Source organism: Nylanderia fulva, unplaced genomic scaffold (genome assembly GCF_048542155.1).
Source record: "Nylanderia fulva isolate GAGA-0341 unplaced genomic scaffold, ASM4854215v1 Scaffold126, whole genome shotgun sequence".
In the NCBI taxonomy this organism is placed as follows: Eukaryota; Metazoa; Arthropoda; class Insecta; order Hymenoptera; family Formicidae; genus Nylanderia; species Nylanderia fulva.
Genome location: NW_028189475.1, coordinates 225,904 through 242,303, shown reverse-complemented (window position 1 = coordinate 242,303; position 16,400 = coordinate 225,904). Strand labels below are relative to the sequence as shown.

Sequence of the window (16,400 nt, the reverse complement as noted above, 5' to 3'; positions counted from 1 at the left end):
TATGCACATGCTTATGCGCTTATGCAAGAGTGTGTGCTCCCCGCTTAAGACCGTATGCATAAACTTTATAATATCCTATACCAAACGACGCAACTATAGTAAGCAAGTGTAAGAATAATTTTATTATTATAATTAATAATTATTAGTATTACGGTTACTTTAGTATTGATAATTATTAATTATTACGGTTTTTTATAGTATTTGATGCTTGTCGTTTTCTTTCTGGGGGATGACAGATAATCTAACCTCTCAATAAATTATATAATTGTATATATAATAAGTTTTAACAATTTCAAGCCCAAAACAACAAATTCTGGCAATGATTTATATATATATATATAAGCAGCATTTAAAATTTTTATTTATTTATATTACATATATATATATATAAATATTTTGAAGTAAAATAATATAATGTTTGGAAATATATAATTTATTATTTTATAAAATGTAAATTATTTATTTGCATGTTATTATAGAAACATAGAAACATGGATCATAATATGTATACGTTCCAATCGCAATATCAGCAAGACGATGCCTTGGAAAATGAAAACTATTATTCTGTAATAAATGAAGATGTAAGTTTGTAGTATGAAGATGAAGATGCAATATTAATATCGTTAGTGCAGGACTATCCTTTCTTATACAATAAAGAGTTGACAGACTTCAAGGATAACATAAAAAAATAAAATGCGTGGGCAGAAATCGCAACTGCTGTAAATATGACAGGTAAGCAAAATCTTTTAATTTATTATTATTTTATTTAACTTTTTATTATATTTATTTAACTAATTTTAGTGAAAAGTTATTAATGTTCACTAAAATTACTTAAATGCAATTAAAGTAATATGAAATATTTTTTGTTTTTATCAGTTATTTTTCATTGATTGAAATTTATTATATTTTTATAATTTACATGTAAAAATAATTTTTATTATAACTTTCATTGTAGCAGAAGAATGTCAATCTTGATGGACGAGATTAAGAGAACGATACACCAGGGAAAAAAAGCAGAGAGAAGCAGAAAATACTACGGGAAGTGGAGCAGTCAAAAGAAAGCCCTTTGAATTTTATAAAAATATGCAGTTTTTAGAACGGTTCATTAAAAGAAGAAGGTATGTACAAGTCCCTGATGCTTGTATTTTTGAAATTGTATTATTAATATATTGTACCTGTGAAATGATTTATATATTTTAAAAATGAAAAAAATTTATATATTGTTATGTCCGTGTTACGTCCGTTTAACGATACGTCCCTGTATTTTACGATCGTCAGGGTCTTCTATCAGGATCTTCTATCGTCGCTAAGAAGTTGTTTATGTTAATCGTCGCGTGTTGTTCTGAACTGTCTGTCGTGCGGTGAGGACGTATCCTCCGACAGCTGTTCGGCGGACATATATTAGAATTAATGCACGTTATATTATATTGTATCGCTACGGTATATTGGCTTGTTATATTAAAGTTCATTGCTTTGCTACGCGAGTGTATTCATTTCCGGCGTGTAAGAGTTTGAGTGCGCGCGACATTTCTGTGGGATAACCCGAAGGGTGGTCGCGCACGTAACAATATTTATATTTTATAAGAGAAGACTTCTCTTACAAAGTATAAATATATAAGAAGATTTATACTTTATAAGAGGAAATTAAAACATGTTTGTGTGAATAACTACGTCGTACAAAATAAACATCTAGATAGTAATGCACGCGAGCTATTTAGTTCAAGAATATTGCAACTTCGAGTTTAAATATATGAATATACAACGTATTGTATGATAAGAAGATCGGTTACAAATCTTTTTATGATATAAAACGATTAGTTTTCATTTTTTCTTTTTCAGAACAATAACAAACATGAAAACTTTCCAAGCACCTCCAGCGGGAAAATATTCCAGTCTTCAAAAGTATGTAATATTTTAATTAATCTTTATAAAACTAAAGTGGTGTTTGTAAATCAGTCAAACCATTAATGTATCAGTGAAAACTTTAGAATATGTTTTTCAGAAATTTCGGCTCACATATGGGACAGCAAATTTTTTCTGCAAAAATGGCAACCGAGGGACAGCAAATCTCTTCTGTGAAAATGGCAACCGAGGGACAGCAAATCTCTCCTGTAAAAATGGCAACCGAGGGACAGCAAATCTTTACTGCGAAAATGGCAACCATTAAACAGTTTCCGGTTGCAAAATCTTGTAGTGCACAAAACATAAGGTAAATATTTTCACAAGCTTTAGTTTTTTTAATAATATTTTATATTTTTTTTATTTTTGGAAGAAAATTTTTTATATATTCGTGTATATTTGCAAATTGTTAATAAAATTTTTTATTTCAGAAACTTCAATACCTTTAATAAAAAGAAAATGATAAAAATAACACAAACGTAAACATAAATGCAGATTTATTAAGTACATACACAGAGAATCTGAGGTATAGTTGCTTTTACTTATAAAAATAAAATTTGTGATAAATTTAATGTAAAAAGGAAACTTTGGAATATATATATATATATATATAAATTATTATTAAAAATAATTTTTTGTTTAATAAAAAATTAAAAATAATTATTAGGAATGAGAAAAATAGCAATTATATTTTTTATATAAAAAAAAACTGATAATCTCGGCTCAAATTATTGTGTTACAATAAAAATAAAATCTCGACGGCAATCGGAGCCTGTGCGGATGACATGCACAAAATTAATAAATTAAAATGAGATCTCAAATCAAACTCATTTATTAAATTCTAAACGTTTCGACCCACTTCGGGTCTTCTTCAGTAGCTGCAAAATACAAAGAAACAAAAATAAAAGATAATCGGTACAATCAGAAAATTATAAAACTCGTATACATACAATCCGCAAATAAATTAAATATCATTCTCCTCCCTATTCAAACCGTCCGGCCGTCGGAGTGTCTCCCTAACGGTGACCATCGTCAGGAAGGAAGCAGAGCAGTGACTCCCTTACCAACACTAATCAACATAGTATAAATTAAACGTAGAAAAATCCACAAGAATTATAAATTAAAAACCGGGAAGAACACTCACCCCGACAGCAAAAACAGAGAGAAGACGATGTTACACGTGACACATCACTCTAACGACTGTGCGGTATTCTACCTCGACACAGTCGATACATATATACGCAAAAAACAAATATAAAAATAAAATATGAAAATAAAAATAAAAACAACTAAAACTTATCGGCACTCATGTCAAAGGTCTAACATAAAATCCGGTTATGTATAATCACAAAGCTAGATTTTGGTAAATTTTTCTATTAACAGATCAAAATTCTCGTTTAATTTATCGGTGTCGCTATGTAAATTTAAACTATTCCTCTGACGTTTTATGTGGATCATTTCGGATATCAAACGTTTACCTAAACCGACGGCCGGACGGTTTGAATAGGGAGGAGAATGATATTTAATTTATTTGCGGATTGTATGTATACGAGTTTTATAATTTTCTGATTGTACCGATTATCTTTTATTTTTGTTTCTTTGTATTTTGCAGCTACTGAAGAAGACCCGAAGTGGGTCGAAACGTTTAGAATTTAATAAATGAGTTTGATTTGAGATCTCATTTTAATTTATTAATTTTGTGCATGTCATCCGCACAGGTTCCGATTGCCGTCGAGATTTTATTTTTATTATATTTTTTATTCAGATTGCTTCAAATTTGTAGTATAATATTTACTAGGAATTACATATTTTATATACATCTACATAAATATATAAATAGAAAAAATAGAATACATAAAAATTTAAATTAATATTTCAAATCTTTTGTCTATTTCAGTAAAGACTCAAAGTCAAGTGTACACTCATCCGATATATCAGAAACAAATTCCGTATCAGAATTAAGTACCTCTGCCGCTGTACAGAAGAGAGATTTATTGTCAAAAAGAAAAGTAAAAGGAAAACAACCGGATGTTTTGCATAATGCAATTTGTAAGGTAACATCTTTATTGAAAAACAAATATTCAACTTCTTCGCAATCTACTGTGCAATCTACTTCGCAATCTACGCTAAAGCCCGAAGTAGAAGATGTAGCTTTTTGCCAGTTAATACTCTCAACACTAATAAATATGCCACCAAACACAAAAACAGATAAAAAGAAAGAATTATTGCGCATTATATATGATATCTAATGTGATATTCAAGTGAGATATATTTTAAGACAAAAATATATATTATATAGTACATACAAATACTTTGTTATTTTGGAAAGAATATATAGTTTATTTTATTACAATTATATGTAGTAGTACATACATAAGATTTTTATTTTATTACACAATGTACACATTTTTATTTTATTACACAATGTACACATGTACTTACAATATGTTTCTGTGTTATTACAAAAAGATTCTTACAATGTTTCTTACAATATGTTTCTATATTATTACAAAAAAGTTCTTAGAATGTTTCTGTATTATTACAAAAAGTTCTTAAATTTGTTTCTTACAATGTTTCTGTATTAGTACAAAAAAATATGCAGTTTATTTTATAATAATTATACGAAGTACAACATATATTAAATGACTTTTTGTAAATTAATCAATTTACTCCTCTCCTTTTTTCACCCACTAAGGTTAAGCTGAATCATATGTATTTCTTATTTAATAAATAGATCACGGTTCATAAGTTTAGAGGATTTACAAGCTTATTTTATATATAAAGTAAACTTTAGTAAGATGAGCAAGATTTTTAATATAAATTATAATACTTAAGTTATAACTTATATTATTATAATTTATATTAAACGTCTTATTAAATCTTCTTACTAAAGTTTATCCCGATGTTGTCCTCTTCTAACATAATCATACTGCCAACAAATCTCACCAAGTGATGTCATAAAATAATCTGCAAGTTTATCGCGTTGCTTATAAGCATTTGCAGTAGCACGATGCATGGAAGTAGGAGCTATATCTGTAAGTACACTTTCATATTGCCGCCACTGTCCAGGGATTATATTCCCTTCGGCATCTTCTGAGTCTATGAAGCAAGGAGGACAATATACTCTGGCCTGTGATTATACACAATCTTCTTGTGCTTTTATAAAGTTGTGAAGACAAATAGTTGCCATGATTGTCGTGTCTACATACTTGAGATGCATATGAATAGGTTTCCTATAAATCCTCCATCGTGCCGATAAAATTCCGAAAGTATTTTCTATAGTACGTCTTGCTCTAGACTCTAGACAATCTAAAAATCAGTGAAATGCATGAATAAAATTATGATAATAAATAAATTTATAACCATATAAAATGTTGTAACAATACATACACTACAAACCTGTAATTAAATATTTTCTTTTTTTCATCTACAAATTTTCCAGAGTAAGGTCGCATCATTTTTGTGCTAATGGCAAAACCACTATCGCCAAGAAAAAAACAAGGTAACTTAAGGTTTGTTCTTTATTGCCGAACTTTCTGCACTAGTGTACACTAGTGACACCAAAGCGTTCTGTATTGCAGTGCAACGTAGAACAAACCCGTTCTTTATCGCAGTGTAACTAAGTTCAGTGCAATAATTCAGTGTACTCGCTGCCCTAGGTCTGAAGCAGGGTCAGGCAGTGCAGTGCAAGGACCGGGTAAGTAAAAATGGCCGAAAACATAAATATAAATAAAGTATAATCACAACAAATTATAAATATTAAATTAACTTATTAAATATTTAAAAAATGGGAATAATAATCTATTTAAGTAGTTAGGTAGCTAAACAGCTAGGTTTATTTATTGTTTGTAAATATAAAATAACCTATGTGATATAATAAAAGGCCAATTTAACGAGCTTATAAGATATTAATTCAAAAATTTTTATTATTAATTTACGTCATAATATACAAAAGATAAGATAAACGTTTCGACTGTACGACAGTCTTTTTTAATATCATGCTAATATGTCAAAAAATTAATTTAGTCATATCGACCTTATTATAAATACAACATTTATGAGATTATCATATGATGAACGCAGTACAAAATTCATGTTTGTTGGCTTGAGTTAGAGCGTCAGATTTCTGTATGTCATGCTGTTATATTACGTGACGACACTGTGAACCAATTAATATATCCGCTCAAATATTACATTTTAGATTTTTAATAAATAGTATTAACTTACTTTTTTGTCACGAACATAACACTTTTTTAAAAAATTATTTCTTTTTGAATAACATAATCACAATGTGTACTATGTGTAATATGTTTTACTATCGCTACGTCGATGATATCTTGGTTTGCTTGCCGGAAGATCAAGTCACATATTTAGTAGAAAAATTTAATGATTGTCACGATAGATTAAAATTCACAATAGAAAGAGAGAATAACCGTAGCATAAGTTTTTTAGATATCTCACTCAAAATTATAAATAACATAATATATATAGATTGGTTTCAGAAAAAAACATTTTCGGGTAGAACACTCTCATATCATTCAAATCATCCTATATGCCACAAAAAAAGTGTAATATAAGTAGTATAGTGGGCACTATGGCCCGTCAAAACAAACCCCCACCACCGACCCGTCTGGCGCCGAGTCTTATCTTATCTTTCCCCCACCACCGGCGTCTGGTTTTTCCGAGTGTGGGTGTAGGGAGAGAGGGTGTTGGGAAAAAAAAAATGGCGACAGGCCCCGAAAGGTGGGGATGAGAATTTTTTTTATTTTTTTTTTATTTTTTCTGATTTCCTCTGGATTTGAACCTGGGGCCTTCGTGTTTCCGAGCAGAGTCCTAGTATGTTGAGCTAAACGAGATCTTACTAGTCTAAGGATTAGATGAGGTATTTAAGCTAAAGTTGCGTAGGGTACGGTATGGGGGTACGGGTATACGTATGGCAAGGATAGCTCGTCGAATCAAATGGTCGATATTGGACGGGGTGGGGTAAAAACAGTTAGGGTATACGTATGGCAAGGATAGCTCGTCGAATCAAATGGTCGATATTAGACGGGGTGGGGTAAAAACATTTTGACCAAGAAAAGCGTCATGCGGTCGACCGGGGATCGGTGGCAGGTAGTAACTGACAATGCCGTAGGGTAATAAAAAAAGAACACGCAAATATTTGTACTGGCGAGCATTCCGACTCGTGTCACGATAAAAAAAATAATGCATCATCGTAGATTAGAAAAAATGCTTATTGTTGAAAAGATGTCGGATAAAATTTTATTTTAAAATAACTCGCTGCTTAATGAAGGTAAACAGAAACATGGATGTTGAGGAAATTTCTGGAAAGAGGAAGTGAAAGAAAATTGAACAATGGTTTTAAAAGTACAAATATGATTTATATTTAAAATATTTTTACAGAACAAAATTTATTTATTAATACTAAAATTCATATTATATATTGTTATGATTCGCTTGTTTTTTGTGAGTAAAAATTTTACGAAATAAGTGTATGATTAAACGATCGTTATATTCACAATCTTCGGAAAAAAGAGCGAGAAACTGATTAAGATTATAGCCGCTACACATATAATATAAAAATACACAGCAGTATTGTCCGCAAGTCTTAGAAAAAATTCCTTGTAATTGTTGAATATTCCAATGATGGATGATGGAGTTTCGTCGAAGTCGGATGAGAAATCCTGGATACAAGGGGGGTAATCCGTAGCTGTCGAAGTAAGTGGCTGTGCCGTTCATCGAGGTAGAAGGCGATCCAATGTTCTCCAGGTCGATCGTGATTGTCGGTGTTAGCGACGATAGCCGTCGACCTCGTCCACACCCTCGGAACTCTGTCGGCTGCATAGACTCCAACATGTCTGGCATCTAGATGACGCAATGCTTGTAGAATTTCGCGAGAGTTCATTTTTTTGTCCCGAATACGAACGAGTGTACGGTATTATTTGAACAATACCAGTTTTTACCTCTTTCGACAATGCGTTTTCTTCTATCTTGAGTTGTTTTGAGAGGTTTTCAATGTCAGTTTGCGTCGAGATGGAAATTGTTTCGTTCTTGTTTCTATCCGTCAACGTCGATGACGGTTCAGAAATCACAAATCTCTCTTCTTCTTTTTCAATCTGCTGTTCGTTGTTTTGCTGATTTTTCTCCTCTATTTGTATTTTAGTTATATTCTCATTTACATCGCGAGAAACGGCGGCGTCGTATTTATCGTCGCTATCGTCGAAGGTAATTTCCCAACTTTCGTCAGAACTACAAGTAGCTTCGGTAGAGGTCGAAACGTTCTCGCAATTATTTTGCGCACTTAGCCAGCATTTTAATTTATAAGCATTGTATAACGCGCAATGAAAGGTTCCAAATTTTCGAATCCCGTGATGACCGCAATATTGTACGATATTCTCCTCATCCGGTAGATTTTTAAATGCTCGTGAGGTACCCTCCAAATTATTTATATCTCTGGAAAGTAAATTCCTCAAGTAGTTTGCTTTTTCGTTACCTCTGACGTAAACGCAGCGCGCGTGTCTTGCGATTTCGCGGAGATGCGAGGTAAAATATTTAGGATTAACTGAGCCGTCGAACCACTCGATACCGTGATAATTTCGTGAGAGCCAATTGTTTTCTCGTCTTGCTTTTGCGGGTAATTTTCCAAACGCGTATGGTGGCATCATAATCCAATGCTCGACAATCGGAGCATCGATTGCGACAACGGCGACTTCCTTCGCGATAAATTTATTGGCTTCATCGCGGAAACCTTGTATGTCGACGACTATGTCCATATTGTGAGATTTTCGTTGGTGAGGTACAAGTTCTTAGCGAAACGTGCGCGTTTGTTCGTGTCTCGTACAAAACTGAATTCATTCTAGCGCGTTACATAGTTTCCACTTCGTGAATAGCGTCATCGAAATTTCCAAAGGAAGAGGAGGGGGAAAAATTTTCTAATCGCGTATTACATTACTGTGTATGAATACATGTTGGTGAACGAGTGTTAAAAGCTAACCGGAAAAATCGACGATAACTTGACGCGATGCGTCGATTTCTACGACATTATCGAATTCGGCGTAAACGATACAATTAATTGTTTCGGTGAGTGCCTTCTCGAATCTCACTTCTAACCGAAGACTTCCGTGTCTCACGAGATTCCAATGACCGGCGCAATTAGCGGATAGATCGGGTGTAAGGATCAAAAGCGAATAACGTATATCCCCGAGAATAATCATCTCTACTTATAGAATTTCCCTCGTTCAAAAAATGGATACCCGTCCCTGAGAAGAGCGTATGATAAGCTTCGATGTAAAGCGGTTCGCGAGACGAGAAAACCGGTTGTAACGGTCTACTGGGTATTTGTGTACCGTCGACGTATAGCGAGAAGAAATTTATTCCGTAATTTTGGAAATTAAACGGATTCAATTTTCTGTCACCGTTAAACGCTTTATTATCGACGAAACCTACTATTATTCGTTTCGGTAATTGTCCCAGTATTACATTATCTAACGATTCACCCACAACCCCACTGTGAATCGTGAATGTTTTAATTTCAACTCTCGTAAGCGGATACTTGGCGGTAACTTTGCTCAGCATTCTAGCATGCGCTAGTAATACTCCGGAACTTATTTTCGCTCTTCTCACCATTAGGCTTGCATCGAGTATACGAATTTTCGACGTGCAATTAGTTTCTATGAAACAAAACGTATCTTTCGAGCGCACGAGTCTCAACCGCACCTCGACGCCATTAATTAAGAATTTGTCCTGATTGAAAACGTCGCAATGGAGGTGACCTATAAGATCTAGCGCGCGCCCTCCGCGTATGTAACGAGCTCGTCTCGCTATAGCGGTATTGCCTTCCGCTCCTACTGTATCGTCCATGTGACCGGGTGTATCCGCATCCCATAAGCACGAGGTTAGATGGGAAGTTTTTGCGGGTGATGAATAATTTAACAACGCTTCGATGTACGCGCGGTACGCATAAGCGTTGTTTGGAGGCGACACGAGCTTTTGATTGAAATACACGTCGATTTGATTGAAGATGGAATGAAGAAAATGATTTACGGGGCCCACGTTGACGGCGGATCCGGTGGCGAGACCGGGTAGCGGCTCGGTTTCTACACGTACCCGAAGACTTAGTAACGTGTGTGTGAGATCTAAATATTCTTCTCCGTGACCCGGGATGACGAATTCTAGCGGGGAGTCGTCCGAAAGCGAGGTCACGGGTTTGTAATAAATCCATTGCGAACTTTCGATGCTAGTTTGCGTGGGCGGTAAAGAGAAGAGATCGAGCTCGCTCTTTAAACATTCGCTCGAGTGTGTGTGAAGAAATGACATTTTTTTCTTTCACCGCCTGCTCTACCAACGTTATTGTCACGAACAAGCGTATTTAGAATAATGGCGATTATGAAAATATATCGTATACTGTACGCTTTTTACCGCTATTAGCTTTACGCCGTTTCGCGGACAACTTGAGTCTTTTTACAGTCGAGCGATTTTTTCTCGTATTATTTTTAGTTTTTTTTGTATTTGTTCTTTTTTTCCCACGCGACTTGATTTTCGATAAACTTTTTTTCTTATTTGTCTTACGACGTTTACGCGATGCGGTTACCGAGGATTTAGCGACGTGAGTCTTAAGCCTGCCGAAAGGAAACTGCGCTACATGAATTTTTTCATCCGATTTATATCCCCTACCTTTCATTAGACTACTTATTTTTTCCCTAGCTTTTCTCTTAAGATTGTCACGCGATTGTTCAAAACGATGCTTGACAGCTACCTTTAACGGCATTTTATTTTCAACATCCTCGATTATATTAACCCCGGCGCGCAAAGCTTCTTTACCCACTGCCCCTAGTCCTCTAGTTAAATAAGGCAATACGCGTCTGAACATTCCTCCAAGAAAACTACCTATTCCATGACCTCGTTGATAGGGTGAACCGACAAAAACTCGTGGAATTCCACCGCCGCGAGTTCCACCGTTTTGTAATCCGTTATAATACTCCGAATAATAATCCATATTAATGAACAAAATCCTTCTTTCTTATCAAAAAAATCTTTACAGAGTATTTTTAAAAATCTAATCGATACGTTTAAAATGTAAAGTCACCGTTAACGTGCCGGATTCAAATGGTATATTTTTTCCAGTATCGTCTTTTATATCGATTTCAATCCGTCGGAAATTTGTTAGGCGCACCGGGATATAATGCGGAGGTGAGAAATATTTCACTTGATTCGTTCCATATTCGTAATCGCGCCCCACCCCTGTGACAGGCACTATTCGGAGAAGAGGAGTTTGCACATCGCCTGTTATGTAAGGTTCGCAAATATCGCAATAAACGAACAGTTTATCGGGAATACCCCGCGCCAAACTACACGCTTCGTAACTATAGAATCCTTCGCGACGTACTCCATTTTCGTCAAAAGAACCGAGTTGAAGAAAAATTGAAGTAGATTTTTCTTTGGAATTAAGCTTAGATGTCGTGAGCATAGAACAATAGTGACTTCTCCCCTTAGGAGCGTTATAAATAAAATCAGCTAAACCGATCATTTGCAAAAGTCTATCGGAAAAATGCATATAATGAATCAGATTGCAACCAGCGGGACACGCGAGGAAGAAAAAAATACTACCGCCTGTAAATTTTTCTTGCTCCAAACGAATATGGGAACCAGGCTTCTTTGCACGACGAATTAATCGTGGAGACGAGCTCTTCCATATTATTATAAACGCCATTTGATATTACGGCTTCCTTCGAAGTTAACACCTCATCTTCTTTATTTTTCTCTTTAACTTGAGGGTCGATATCGACGAAACTGAGTATATTTTCTCCGCGCCTTACATGAAAAAAGGTATTAGGGAATTGGATTTCGCTCAACGCGACTTCCCAGTCACCGTGTAAGTGCAGCGATTGAGGTAATTCCGTAATGAACGATGAGGTTTTATTGTCGGGGGAATAGCGTATACTGCTATTGCTTGGAAGAACCAGAAGAAATTGATCCACCCTCATTTCGAAGAATAGTTAAATTCGAAGCGGGTATCCAGGAGTTAAATTTAGAAGGATACCCTTGCCAGCTAACTAATAATTGTTTATTGTTACCGCGTCTTCTGCTTTTTATCACACGATCGACGATAAATTCCTCGTCGCGTAAGTCTTTAATAACCGGTGCTAATTCTTGTTCGTAAAAAATTCCGTCTATAATTTCACCCGATAAATCACTTAATTCATATACGCGGGGTTTTCTCCATTCGAGAACTCGATGAATTCGAAATATCTCCTCGCTCCACTTCGCCTCGTATCCTTTCTCGAAGGTTACTTTTGCTCTACTGACGCGTACGAGATCGTTCACGCGGTATTTAGCCTTTTGTTTACGCCCACGCTTCTTTTTCTTTTCTTTATCGTTATCCCATCGTCGTTTCATATTTTCACACGCGGTACGAGCATTTTCTCGCGTAACGACAGCGGGTTGCATTTTGATGGTGGAATGACGAGTATGATTGTAAGCGTGAACAATATCTTGTAAAACATCAAAGTAACGACGTGTATTTTTATGCGTAAAATAACGCCACATCCGCTCCTTGAGTGTTCTATTAAATCGTTCCACTATAGACGCTTTAATATCGGGATTGCGCGTTACACGAAAACGGATGTCTTTTTCTTTTAAGAAATTTTGTACAGGGCGGGCGATAAATTCTTTGCCTTTGACGGTCTGTAAGTATACAGGTAGTCGACCCTCGTTTCTTGAAAATATTTGTTGAAAGGCCTTTATTACGCAGGTAGCTGTTTTGTCACGTAAAGGTTCTACCCAAACAAATTTACTAAGCACATCGATAACCGTTAATAGATAAGAATAACCGTCATTATAGCTCTTGAGATTACGAAGATCGATTAAATCGGCTTCCCATAAATCATCGATATTTGTTACGTTATAATGTAAACGAGGAAATTTTCGTCGTACCGGTCGATGCAGCGTGTATACATCCTGTGATTTAAGCCACTCGACGACTTTGTTACGCGTAAAATTCGGTTTAACGGCTCGCGATAAATTGTCCACCGCAGAGTAGCCTGCATAATGCGAGGGGTCGTAATACATTTTTTCGAATTCCATCAATTGAGATTTATCCAATCGAGTAAACCTCTTCTTCTCTTTGACGGAGAAACTACGTTATGTGGTAATGTTCTATCGTCGTCACCGTCGTCGTCGTCACCTTTCTCGTCGGCGGATATAAATTGCGTATCTCCTTCGGTTTCACTCGCTTCGTCTAACCTGTGACTGTACGATTTTGAACGTGTGCTCGGAGTGGAGGATCCGCGAGGTAACGCGGTCGTAATAGAGCGAGATCGCGCGCCTACTTTTAATAACTTTTGATTTCCTATGAGACGCGGTGACGTACCTATGTCACGTAGTAATCGAGCAAACTGATTTCTTCCGGTTGCTTCTACCGTTTTTCTCTCGCGTACCGCATCGTTTATAAGTTCCGCGATATTCGAACCCTCCACAATGTCGCCGTCTATAGTTACGAGCCCTTGTCTATTCCAGTTAATCTTAGATGACGGAGCAAGGAGCAGTTGCTTTATTATCAAGCGTGCTTTACTACGATAACTTTTCGGAACACTATTAAGTATTTTTTGTATCATTTCCGCTGATTGAGCGCGTTTTTTCTCGAAACTACTACTACTAGCGGCGCTAATGTTACCGTCGCTGGTAATTAAAGTTTGCGTTTCCATAAGTTCATCGTCATCATCGAAGTTATCATCCTCTTGCTCTTTCGTGTCTTCGTCCTGTTCTCCATCGCGTTCATCGCTGGCGTGCACGTTTTTGCGTAAACGTTTTCTCGCAGCACGAATAAATTGAAGATAACGCTGAAGTACCTCCTTATACATTTTCCATCTTTCGTCCTCGCTGACCTGAGGTGTGAGATTCAGAATACGCCACATCTCTGCATCGAGCCGTGACAAAGGAGTTCCCGGGGTCCGTACGGAATTATTAGTATCATTTTCCACATTCGATATCTCGGTAATTTTATTCGATGAATTATCGGCCGACGCGTTAGAGGAAATTTCCGGTTGTCGCTGCAGTCTTTCGAGATTTTCCGACGAAATTAAAACCATTTTTTTTGCTCTTTTCATTATTGAATTGTAAATATTTTATCTTTTTCACATTTGACGCAACAAATATACACAGAATAGCGTCCCTTTTTTAATCTCCAATGATCCGGGATAATATAGCTCCGAGTATAGGAGCAATAAGATAGGGTAAGAATCCGCCGCGTTGCACCAATAGTTTTCTCTTAACTTTCAAATTATCTTTTTTCGCAGCAATACGACGTAGGATCGATTTATGTCTAGCAAGGCGTTTCTTTTCACTACTCGCAAGCGGTACGTTACCTTTAAGAGTATTGAAAACGCACTCTTGAATACACTTAATGAGATTATTATCGACGGAACGTAAAAACGCTGTTCTTTGATTTTTTTTCAGATAACATAAAGTTTTCAAAAGATTCGTGTTTCTTTCGCCGATAGATCGTCTAGCGATTTTTACCGCGCCGTCGGATGAATTCTTCGACGACGACGATGATGCCGGTTGCGATTTTTTTTCTTTTTTTACCATCGCAGTGTAATTGCACGAGTGACAAGTCGTGTGTGAATACGAGTCTTTTATACGCCTCCGCCTCTTTTGATCGATCTACGTGGAATGTACGCGTAATGCAGCTTATCGTTGGGAAAGATACACGTCCGAAATCGATATTCATCTGGAGTCGATTGTTTTAAATCGAGCAATAAATACCCAGTGAGGCTTCGAGGTAGCGTCGTAGTACGCTTCTTCCATAAACTTAGGATCGTCCGGATATACTTGACGCGCTAAATGCCGAATTTGCGCGCGATCGCGTGGATTTTTGAAAACTACTATGTAATTCGCATTGAGAGATATGTCGCGTTGTCCGCGTCCCTGATGGAAGAGATTTTGCGAAATGAGAATAACACTGAGATTCTTATGATGGCTTCCTTTAGTAAACAGATCTACGATAACATCGCACGATGACGACTCTCTCATAAGATCGTCGATTATCACTAATTTCGGGGTGAGTGGATCGTAAGAATAATCTTCCGGGCGCGGTAAACCCTCGTGAAATTCGATTATATTTTTCTTCGAGTTTATCGGAACGCTATTTGCATATACGTTCTTTTTTCTTACGCTACTCTTCTCTTCTCTTTCATTTTCATCGCATTGCAGGCGTTGATAGGCATCTTGCCACTCGGCGTAATAAAATAAAATTCTCTCGAATCGAGTATCGGACACGTCGGACAAATAACGAAGAAATGTTTTCACGAAAATCGTTTTTCCACATCCCGTAGGTCCGCAGACGATCGACGTCCAAGGATGTTTCCAGCGTACATCCATTTCCCCAAAATGAACGCGATATTCACCGTTTACGTACAATCTCGTAAATGAAAGAAAGTCTAATCCGGCGCGTTCTTAAAAACAAAAAATTAGCGTAAAGAGCGTCCGTGTATTTAAATTTTAATATTACTCATAGTATGAAATGAGTTACGGCGGAAAAAGCTTATTCGGGGGCCAACCCGCGGCGGTCGCATGCTCGTGCTAGCGAATAGCGCCGATCAGCTGACGAGCGCCGATCAGCTGATGAGCGCCTGGTTAGCTCGCAACTACCGATCAGCTGATGAGCGCCTGGTTAGCGCACCGCTACCGATCAGCTGACGAGCGCTACGTTGCGCTGCCCACAATCAGCTTTTAATCAAATGTTCTCGTTGGTGTGTATGTCTTGCGATAGCGGACGTATGTGAGTTCGGCATGAATATATTTGAATATATAAAAATTGTACGTAACAAGAATTTTTTAAAAATTAAATATTTTTATAAAATTAAATATTTTTATGTTAAAGTTTTTCAGACAAAAAAAAAATTATATTAAAAATTTTGTTAAAAATTTAATATTTCACTAAATAAAAATGATTTCGCTTAAAAGGTTAATTATTATTATTAAAACTAGGATGGGGAAACAATATTTTTTATTAAAATATATAAATTTTATTACTGAACAATATTTTTTATTAAAAATATAAATTTTTGTATTTATATTTACAAAGTATTTTTTTCTTATTACTAATATCTACATCTTCTAACTTTAGTTAAACTATTCCTTATCCTTTCTAATATAAAAATAAAATTAAAACTACGGGTATTTTAAAACTCCGATTTATAAAATATAGTATAAAGTATAATATTTTATAATATTTGATGAATTACATTTTACTTTTACAATATTTACACTTTTATATAATATTTGCATTTCTATGCAAGTGGCGGAAAACGCACGCGTATCTCCGCAAAGATAGAAGAGTGTGAAGAGGAGAGCAATGTCATTGTTTCGGTAAATAACCGTAAGGAAGAGAATATCGATTTTTGATAAATCTTCGTTTTAATAACACAGGCTTGCATATTTTTGTTTCGTCACGCGTTATTATATCGTGAAATGCGGTTCGCCGAATGGCTTTAAAACGAAGA

The 16,400-nt window shown here is 35.8% G+C and overlaps 2 protein-coding genes and 2 pseudogenes across 2 annotated transcripts; 1 reads left to right on the top strand and 3 right to left on the bottom strand.

Moving 5' to 3' along the window:
- The first annotated feature begins 43 nt into the window (after positions 1 to 43).
- On the top strand, positions 44 to 4,196 carry LOC114935827 (uncharacterized). The gene is made up of 7 exons (XM_085479627.1): positions 44 to 108; positions 480 to 732; positions 956 to 1,118; positions 1,840 to 1,902; positions 2,003 to 2,209; positions 2,331 to 2,425; positions 3,797 to 4,196. Exons 3-6 carry the CDS (start codon positions 1,084 to 1,086, stop codon positions 2,380 to 2,382), a joined length of 357 nt encoding a protein of 118 aa, XP_085335753.1. The 5' UTR covers positions 44 to 108; positions 480 to 732; positions 956 to 1,083; the 3' UTR covers positions 2,383 to 2,425; positions 3,797 to 4,196.
- A 4,855-nt stretch (positions 4,197 to 9,051) lies between these two features.
- LOC146724562 (uncharacterized) lies at positions 9,052 to 10,215 on the bottom strand. The gene has a single exon (XM_085479640.1). It carries the CDS (start codon positions 10,213 to 10,215, stop codon positions 9,052 to 9,054), a length of 1,164 nt encoding a protein of 387 aa, XP_085335766.1.
- A 588-nt stretch (positions 10,216 to 10,803) lies between these two features.
- Positions 10,804 to 11,923, bottom strand: LOC146724561 (uncharacterized; annotated as a pseudogene).
- Positions 11,924 to 14,026: 2,103 nt separating this feature from the next.
- On the bottom strand, positions 14,027 to 15,383 carry LOC146724560 (uncharacterized; annotated as a pseudogene).
- Positions 15,384 to 16,400: the final 1,017 nt, after the last annotated feature.